At 39.2% G+C, this 10,625-nt stretch overlaps 1 protein-coding gene across 5 annotated transcripts in view; it reads left to right on the plus strand.

Annotated features, from left to right (window-relative positions):
• invs (inversin) overlaps positions 1-10,625 on the plus strand; it is a 48,051-nt gene that overhangs the window by 729 nt on the left and 36,697 nt on the right. For all 5 annotated transcript variants that reach the window (XM_053611944.1, XM_053611947.1, XM_053611948.1 and 2 more), the window contains exon 2: positions 3,899-4,011. In XM_053611944.1, the coding sequence (XP_053467919.1) occupies positions 4,009-4,011 (3 nt within the window). In that variant the 5' untranslated portion in view covers positions 3,899-4,008. The remainder of the gene's footprint in view (positions 1-3,898; positions 4,012-10,625) is intronic.

The following is a 10,625-nucleotide window of genomic DNA, read 5'->3' on the forward strand; positions in this document are numbered from 1 at the left end:
CTGTCCTGAATAAGCTATTTCACATAACAGATGTTTACATAAAGTCCACAAGACAAGATAATAGCTGAATTTATAGAAATTACCCCTTTCAAAAGTTTACAAACGCTTGATTCTTAATAATGCGTGTTACCTGGATGATCAGCGACTGTATTTATGTTTTGTGAAAGTTGTTCATGAGTCCTTTGTTTGTCCTGAGCAGTTAAACTGCCCACTGTTCTTCAGAAAAATCCTCCAGGTCCTGCACATTCTTTGCTTTTCCAGCATCTTCTGCATATTTGACTCTTTTCCAACAGCGACTATATGATGAGATCCATCTTTTCACACTGAGGACAACTGAGGGACTCGTACACAACTATTACATAAGGTACACATATTCACTGATGCTCAAGAAGGCAACACGATACATTAAGAGCCAGGGGGGTGTAAACTTTTGAACAAGATGATCGGTGTAGTTATTACTTTGTCTTCTGGTAGACTTGTAAATACCTTATTTAGCATCTAAAGGGCAGTACTAAATGAAAAAAAAAAAGATCTTTAAACGAAATAATAAGTTTACACCGATCATCCTGTTCAAAAGTTTACATCCCCCTGGCTCTTAATGTATCATGTTGCCTTCTTGAGCATCAGTGAATGTTTGCGCTGTTTGTAATAGTTGTGTACGAGTCCCTCAGTTGTCCTCAGTGTGAAAAGATGGATCTCAACATCATATAGTTGCTGTTGGAAAGGGGTCAAATATGCAGAAGATGCTGGAAAAGCAAAGAATGTGCAGGACCTGGAGGATTTTTCTGAAGAACAGTGGGCAGTTTAACTGCTCAGGACAAACACGGGACTCGTGAACAACTATCACAAAACATAAATACAGTCGCTGATCATCCAGGTAACGACACACAAGATTAAGAATCAAGCGTATGTAAACTTTTGAAGAGGGTAATTTTTTTAATAAATTCAGCTATTATCTTGTCTTGTGGACTTTATGTAAACATCTGTTATGTGAAATAGCTTATTCAGAGCAGCACTAAATAAAAATCAACATGGGATTTTTATGATCCCTCTTATTTTGTTAACAGTATTAAGATTTAGCAGATTCTGCAAGGGGTATGCAAACTTTTTGGCACAACTGTATCTGTTTTGTCTGGGATATCTGTGTGGCATTTGTAAGAGATCAGAAAAGTGCTACTGAAATTGCAGTATTCGTTTTGCTGAAATATTCAGAACAGTGTGCATATGCAATAGAAAACAGGGAAATTCCAGCATTATGGGTTAGATTTGACCTTATATACTTCAGCAGTTGCGTTTCAATTCGCCTTCTATCCGTCCTAAATAGTAGAGCTGAGAATTAGTGTGTCCCAAATCGTAGTATATTGAAACGAGTATCCCAAAAAGTACCCGGATGGTCTACTATTTCCCGTAGAGTTTTGAAGTGCGGCTCAGTGGATTACGGAAGCCCTAAGCAGCCGTGCACTTTATATTTATATATATATATATATATATATATATATATATATATATATATATATATATATATATATATATATAAATATATATATATATATATATATGTAAAAGAGAAAAAAAATTATTTATATATATATATATATATAGATATATATAATTTTTTTTTCTCTTTTCTTGTTTTCTTGTGATCACGACTCAATTTTTTCTGTGTATTCGGCATAACATGTTGTTTTGATTGTTCTGGAGGCAGCAAAAGCTTCGCGCAACCCTGCAGCATCATGGATGAACAAATTCGTTTTTACTCTAATCAGGGACTCGCTGAAACTGAAACAGCGACTGACAACTTCCACGTCAGTGTCCGATAGGGCTGCAACAACTAATCAATAAAATGATTTTAATCGATAATTAAAATAATCCTCAACGAATTTCATTATGGATTAGTCAGGTCTGTGTCGTCAGTGTAGATAACCCCGTCAGTGATGTCACTTCATAATGGTGAAAAACACATTTCTATGAATAAAACAAATCTGAAAAACAGTGGAGGTCACAGAGTGAGCTTCTGAGGGAAAAGTGCACAATCCAGGTCGTCCGATACATGAGAGTATTTTATATTAAGCGCTTCAAATGAACTCATAAGTGTATTAGCCTGGCTTGTCGTGTCAGATGCTGCGACAGATGCGTGTGATGTTTAATGTGTTCCAGAAGCATTTTCTTCAGCACAGAAATGGCATTTTTTCGTTTATATCCTTATCTGTAAATCTGTATTTCCATTTTTACATAAAGGCTCATCCTGACAGCGAGCGAGTCTCCATTAAACTTCACTGAACGAGCGCGAGTCCGCGCATGCGCGTCAAACAGCGCGCAATAGAAAGGAAGCACAATAACAGTAACAATAACACTTAGTCTGTTTTTTTTTCTTTTTTAGTATTTTTAATATAGTGATTTAACCTCTGTTTTAAAGCTTGTGGACAATCAGTTGTTGTTTTTTTTTGTTTTCAAAATACAATGTTAATATTTTTAAAAATCCTTTACACAGTGTATAGCATAGCCCACACATACATTTAATACCTTTTTCATAGCCTTCAATTCACACAATGTTTGAAGGACAACATCGGGCAGAATGTGAAATAAAGTTGTTGAATTTTTCCGAAAAAATACAGAAAATCAAAATCGTCTTGTTGACGCAACGAATCGATGAATCGAAGAAATAATCGACAGATTAATCGATCATCAAAATAATCGTCAGTTGCGGCCCTAATGTCCGACACTTGAGAAGGGGACACCCCTCTCTCTTAATGCGGAGATAAAGTCCGTCTCTACAGCCGGCGATTATTAAATGTATGACGGCGATGGCAAAGATGCCAACATGCATGCAACACCCGTCCCATTAACAAGGCGTGAGGTTTTCTCGTGATAAAATTATATCGGGAGAAAACAGCTTTTTGTTGTGTTGAGATCATGAGAAAGGAACTTATGTCGTAAATTGAGACACAGCAAGTGTCTATCTGGTCATGTGACTTTTCAGGAAGGAAGCTGTTGATGTACTTGTAACCTTGTGAGACTTAGTGTTCTTCCACCAGTGTATCTCCTAAGATTTAAGTTATCTGCCGAAACATCACCATGAACTACAAGCACAGCTTTGTTTGACGGACTCAACTCAACTTGCGCTTCCAATCCATCTACAAGCATTACATAACATGATTCCTTCAAAATATACAGTCCCCTCTGAAAGTATTGGAACGGCAAGGCCAATTCTTTTGTTTTCGCTATACACTGAATTTATATGGGTTTTGAGATCAAAAGATGATTGTGAGACGATAGACAAGAATTTCAGCCCTCATCTCCTGATATTTACATCTAGATGTGTTAAACAACATAGAACATGGTACCTTTCATAGGGAAATTGTAATGCTACAGCGTACAAAGATATTCCATACTTTTGTGTGCTTCCAACTTTGCAGCAACAGTTTGGGGAAGGTCTACATATGAGCCTGATGGTCAGGTAGCTTTTGTAACAGTGTAAAAATGTATAAATATTTTTTAAAATATTAATATATTTCTTTTCAGCTGCAGTGAAATCAGCCGGGCTTTCCCTGACCACTAGACATATGTGAAAGCATTGTATGTTGCACAATTCTGAGTAGGAATTTCATCATTTAGCATACACTAGTTTCCTGAGGTTTGCTTTTGATGTAGATGTTCGCAGCGTCATAGCACACTGTAGAGAAAAAAACTAATGTTTTTACTGATTTATTTATATTTTTGGTCTTATAATATTGAATTTAAATGAATTTAAAAGGTCAAACAGATAATGACTGTAATGTGAGAGTGGAGTGTAATGTATTCACTCAGAACAGTAGCTTTGGCAGGCTAGCTCAGAGCAGGTGTTTGTGAGAGAGTGTGTGTGTGTGTGTGTGTTTTATCCACTGTCTCTGATCCTCAGGAAGGTGCAGCAGAGCTGCCAGGGAGACCTGCAGCGATTCTTAGCCCAGCGAGGGATCACAGAGCTGGGCAACATCTGTTGAGGCCTCCTGTTTCCTCCTGTACTCCATCATGGTAAGAGTCAGTGGGTTGGTTGTCATCCAACTGAGCTCTTCTAACTATTCAAAGCAAACTAATTTTAGATACCTGGTGACTGTTTACCTGCAAAGAAATCCCTCAGTGGCATACCCAGTTATTCATCATAAAGCTTAAAGCTTGATTGGACTGAAGGACAACTACATTAAGCGGTATTTCTTGCATGGCCAGACTTTGTACGGAGGAGAACTTAATATTAGTAACTTAAAAGTCACATGTAGTGCGAAGTTACCAATACTAAAATTGCACACATCACTATTTCGACCTCCAGCATAATGCCAGACTTGCAAGTAACATATACATTAACTTGTACATCTCAAGGAGTGTTTTATTTATTTATTTTTAAATTATGGATAATACTATGAACACCATTTTCTTTAAACCGTGGCCATGTTCTCTTTACAGGACAGCGCAAGAATGATTTCATTAATTTGACATCTAAAAAATCGTCAATTTAAAGCGTGACAAAATAGGCTACATTCCAAGCGCACATTACAATTTCATGAGCTCGATTTAGTATCTCATGACTGCATTAATATGTACTGTATAGTAGGGATGTCACGGGAACCGATACTTCGGTACCAAGTCGGTACCAACATTCTTAAAACGTGACGGTACTCGTTTTTCTGCACTAGCGTTGGAACCGGTTGTAATGGCGGTACCGAGGATGCAATTCTTCCGGACCTGATGGGGGCAGCAAATACGCGCAAGTGTTTTAGTCAGTCCACAAGTGGTGAAGAAGAACAAGAACGCCTACAAGCACACGGGAAAAACTACAGAAGATTAGCTTAGCTTAACAAGTTTAGCTCCGCCCCGACTCGTTGAGAGGAAAAGAGAGGAAAGCTACTATTGGTTTCTGGTGTGCAACCCATGCTGTCATTCATTTCAAACAAAGCGAGGAAACACCTGGAATTTGGCGAAGCACCTGAATGACAGTCCTATATTGTATTTGTTTGAGGCAGCTGCATTGTTGCCATGAAACCAGCTATTGTTATGCTCCATGTAATGTTAGCGATAGCCAGTTATGTGTTAATGTGCTAATGGGCCACCATGCATCGCCATTCAGCCCGTGTCCTGTCAGCTAAATGTAGCCTAATGTCACTAATAATTATTCAAATGTTCATGCTTTTAATAAATCTTTTTGGCCTGCCACCATATCAGTGAATTTAAACTAATGCTTGCATTCAGAGTATAAGGGGTGTGTGTGTGTGTGCGTGTGCGTGTGCACGCGCAGGCGTTTAGGAGTGCACCGCCACTCATTGTCAGACAGTGTTTGATAACTAAAATACACCCCCCCCCCTCTATTTGCCAGTATCAGCCAGAGGAGGATGTCCTCCAGGAGAGTTTTTAATTAAATTTTTTAAATTTTATTTTTATACCACACCGTGGTATTGACTTTGGTATCGAGTATCGTGTACCTTTGGTGGTATCGGTACCGACTACTAGATTTTTGGTATCATGACGTCCCTACTGTATACACAATTAAAGAATAATAAGATGTGCAGGAACAAGTGTTATTTTATAAGCTTCTGAATAATGATTCATGTGGAAGCAGTGATTAATGTGATAATTACAACTAGGACAATTCATGCAGCAATAAACAGGCTATACTCCTAAATCTAGTAACAGTTTAGTATACTAGACTCATACTAGATCTTTATTTGAATGTTTGCCATATTCTCCTTCATAGTATTAGTCTTGTTTATTTTTCATTGTTAAATTATCTCTTGCTTTTATGTTCCGTTTTATTACATTTGACGCCAAAGAACAAAAATATGATCTGGTTTGGGGTTGTTGTTGTTGTTTTTTTTCTTCAGTGTGCATTTTCTATATTTTCTATATCCTCTCATTAAATCAGGGTTTTCAGGCTTAAAGGCAGGTACTTGTGTTTGAAAGTGGTGGTCTAGATGCTGTTCAAAAATCCCGTTTAGGACACCTCTCAGAGGCGTGAACTCCATGCAGGGCATGTTAATAATCTGAGTGGGCCTTCCAGAACATCATCTTAAGCATCTGCGTAACCCAACTCTGATTGCAAGGAACTTTCCACAAGGGATGGGCGATATAGACTTAAAACTATATCACAACTTTTCATAGAATTTTATGCAGTAAACATATAAATAGTAACATTCAACACTATCTTTTTGGCCACAAGTCACATCAGCATGCAGTCTTGATCCAAAAAAAATGTCAAACTTAATCCTGACCATCATCAAATACTAAACTATACCAATTAAGCAGGCTAAAAAATAGGATATGAATTTTATTCACAAATTAAAATGCAAACACCAATACTTTCAGGATTCATAATCTAAGCTCCGCCTTCCGTCATGCTTGTTGTCGTTCTACGTGTGAGTTGCCTTCGTTGCGGCATGCAAACGTGGGATGATCAATACTGTTCATGGGGAGGAATTGTACCTGTATATCATGGACGATACGATACGATACGGCACAGCCCTACTTTCCACGCCTAAATATTCATATTAACTTTTAACAGCACTGTCTCTATTCGCTACGGAAAATTACTTAAAGGTGTCTCTTCTTAGAAGGATATCTTTCAGATTTCTTAATTAAAATGAACGATTCACATGTATTTAGAGCACACGAAAACACGATTTCTTGATTACACCTTTGGACATTTTCACACATGTTACTAACTCTATGGATTCTGCTGGAAATGATAGCAAATTTAGTCAAATGCATATTAACCAATGTAAATATTACATTAATGAGAACAGAACACAGAAGTTTTAAGTCACAAAAAAGAATCAATGAAAAATAAAACTATCCACACAGAGCAGTTATACAGCCAAAACTCTTACACTTACATTATACGTACATCATCTATAAACAGTCGTTCCCTCACAAGTTTCAGACCAACGAAAACAGGACATGGGATCATTTGGATCACGTCCGGCTCCGCCTCTTGGACGTCTGGTTTCGTAGCAAGGGTAATTGTGTGGATTGTCCACTCTTAATTGCCCCTAGATGTGAATGAACGTGTATTCCTGCCTTGTGTTCTCAAGATCCGGAACAGGATGAAGCGGTTACTGAGAATGAATGAATTTTGTGAAGATGAATGAAATTTTTGTGAAGGGTGGCAATAATTCTGGAGATGACTACATTTAGCATCTTCCTGTGGTCAGGTTATAGAAGTTTAATAATAATAAAAAAAATAAATAATAACACCAAATTGGTATTATACTGTACCTGAAACGATGCTGTTTTCCATCTAAGTAGCTTTGGAAGTCTCAGATTGGAAGAGTGTGGTGTAGTGGGTATTACGGAGAATGTCAAAACAGTGCCACGAGATATTGTAGCACCACGGGAGCCGCCACTGTATGAATCTCAGCATGAAGAGCGTTTGGCTGACTTTTCTTCATTGCCATGTACCAGGCTCCACAACGAGTATGACCCTGATGTTAATATTTGATGAAGTGGGGGGCTAAGTGAATGTTTCTCTGGGAGGCATAACCATCTCCAAGGTTAAGTGGGCTGTTAATAATTGATGGGCTGCTGATTCTTTTATGGCTGCGTGAGCGTGTTAATAGAATAATGCAATCCCCCTTACTGACTGCACTGAGACAATAATGTTTTGTGCGTGTGAGCATGTGTTTGCAGACTAATATGATTAGTATGTGTGTAATGAATAACATATGTACATACACACACACCCCACACAGTCCTGCAGAACAAGGCATCTCTATCTGCAAGTTACATATCCATCTAGATTAGCGCTCATTCCCTCTCCTCGCTGTCATTGATTTTCTGTTTGTTTTTTCAATCGCATTATTTCCAGTCGCCACCGGCTAAATGGCCCTTCTCTTACTAATTGGACGTTTAATTAGATCACAGATTTAGCCCAATTAGGTGCTGTTGGCGAGGAAAGGGGTGAGCCTGCAGGCCGAGTGTTCGTCCGTGTACGTGTTTTGTTCGTAAGAGTGGAAACGGAAAGAAAAATGCCGCTGTCCTGGGTTATTTATGATGCTATACGATGGTGATGGTGGGTTGTTTACAGAGTGGAGCGCCTAGCGGCCCGAACAAACAACGGTTTATTCCAGGATTACGATTCGTACCAAGCATGAGTGCAACAGTGGTTAATATCAATGCAGATCTACCAGCTTCCTGTCACAAGATCAGTTATAGATCTGCAGTCAATCCTGCACCTCGGTCAGTCGTCATTATTTCAGTCTGAAACATTAAATAAAATAACACATTATATTATTATTTATACTTTATTGAGTATTGCTGTAATTAAATATTTGTACTTTTAATTACATTTCAAAAGAAAAACAAATGTACTCATAATATTTTTCATGCGTACTCGTTACAAATCACCATCCAGCTAACGACTGTACACACTACGTATCAGTCCCTCCAGCAATATTCGGAGGAGCTTGTATTGCAGTTTTTCAAAATTACAGCAGATTTTCCACATATTTGGGCCAAGACACATCAAGTGACGTCATCACAACGCACGTTCAGCCAAAGCCCTCTTTGATTCACGTGCGTCAAACATGAGTACAACTTAAAGGTCTCATTTAGCAACAAACATCACTGCGAAAGAATTTTCATACAATTGCAATTTCGCCAATGCAAGTAGTTTTCTCCAGAAAAAAAAAATCGCAAATTTTGAATCAAGCATTTTTGGCCGCAAATTTCAAATATCGTGAAACAAATATTGTGAATCGTGCTAATTCATGAATTCTACCTTCTCATGCTACACAATGTAGTTAGTGCTATAGCTTTGAATATGGATAAACCACCGGGCTGCAGTGTCGAACTTGTGTCGATAAGCATCCCTGGCCTTATGAGGTGTCTTCTTTGCCACCCTAGAAGCCAGGAACTCCATCTCATTTGAAAAGCATGTCGAGGTAAGTTTAGCTAGTTTGCTCATGTTCACTGGTTATACAGTATTTAACTAAGTTAGCCTGTGTCATGGAAATTAGACAACACTCGCAGACTCGTCCTCTGAGGTAAAAAGGTTTATTGCAGAAGGATGAATACAGGATAGAAGAAAGCAAGATAGAATAATGAGAGCGCTCGTGCTGAACATCTACTATATACAGTATCTCACAAAAGTGTGTACACCCCTCACATTTTTGTAAATATTTGATTATATCTTTTCATGTGACAACACTGAAGAAATGACACTTTGCTACAATGTAAAGTAGTGAGTGTACAGCTTGTATAACAGTGTAAATTTGCTGTCCCCTCAAAATAACTCAACACACAGCCATTAATGTCTAAACCGCTGGCAACAAATGTGAGTACACCCCTAAGTGAAAATGTCCAAATTGGGCCCAATTAGCCATTTTCCCTCCCCGGTGTCATGTGACTTGTTAGGGTTACAAGGTCTCAGGTGTGAATGGGAAGCAGGTGTGTTAAATTTGGTGTCATCGCTCTCACACTCCCTCATACTGGTCACTGGAAGTTCAACATGGCACCTCATGGCAAAGAACTCTCTGAGGATCTGAAAAAAAGAATTGTTGCTCTACATAAAGATGGCCTAGGCTATAAGAAGATTGCCAAGACCCTGACACTGAGCTGCAGCACGGTGGCGAAGACCATACAGCGGTTTAACAGGACAGGTTCCACTCAGAACAGGCCTCGCCATGGTCGACCAAAGAAGTTGAGTGCACGTGCTCAGCGTAATATCCAGAGGTTGTGTTTGGGAAATAGACATATGAGTGCTGCCAGCATTGCTGCAGAGGTTGAAGGGGTGGGGGGTCAGCCTGTCAGTGCTCAGACCATACGCCGCACACTGCATCAAATTGGTCTGCATGGCGTTCGTCCCAGAAGGAAGCCTCTTCTAAAGATGATACACAAGAAAGCCCGCAAACAGTTTGCTGAAGACAAGCAGAGTACTGTGTACTGTGACATACTGAAGCAGAGCATGATCAGTATGCACTATTCCAGCATGATAACGACCCAAAACACACCTCCAAGACAACCACTGTCTTTCTAAAGAAGCTGAGGGTGAAGGTGATGGACTGGCCAAGCATGTCTCTAGACCTAAACCCTATTGAGCATCTGTGGGGCATCCTCAAACGGAAGGTGGAGGAGCACAAGGTCTCTAACCTCCACCAGCTCCGTGATGTCGTCGTGGAGGAGTGGAAGAAGACTCCAGTGGCAACCTGTGAAGCTCTGGTGAACTCCATGCCCAAGAGGGTTAAGGCAGTGCTGGAAAATAATGGTGGCCACACAAAATATTGACACTTTGGGCCCAATTTGGACATTTTGACTTAGGGGTGTACTCACATTTGTTGCCAGCGGTTTAGACATTAATGGCTGTGTGTTGAGTTATTTTGAGGGGACAGCAAATGTACACTGTTACACAAGCTGTACACTCACTACTTTACATTGTAGCAAAGTGTCATTTCTTCAGTGTTGTCACATGAAAAGATATAATCAAATATTTACAACAATGTAAGCGGTGTACTCACTTTTGTGAGATACTGTGTATGAAGCGCAGAACACGATACACTTCTATGTACCTATAAATTTGAGACAGTTCAAACAGGCTTTGTTTCAGGGTCAAACCCTGAAACAAAGCCTGTTTGTGTCTCTGTAAGCAGATAAAACAAAACATGTTT

Source organism: Ictalurus furcatus, chromosome 23 (assembly GCF_023375685.1).
Source record: "Ictalurus furcatus strain D&B chromosome 23, Billie_1.0, whole genome shotgun sequence".
Lineage (NCBI taxonomy): Eukaryota > Metazoa > Chordata > Actinopteri > Siluriformes > Ictaluridae > Ictalurus > Ictalurus furcatus.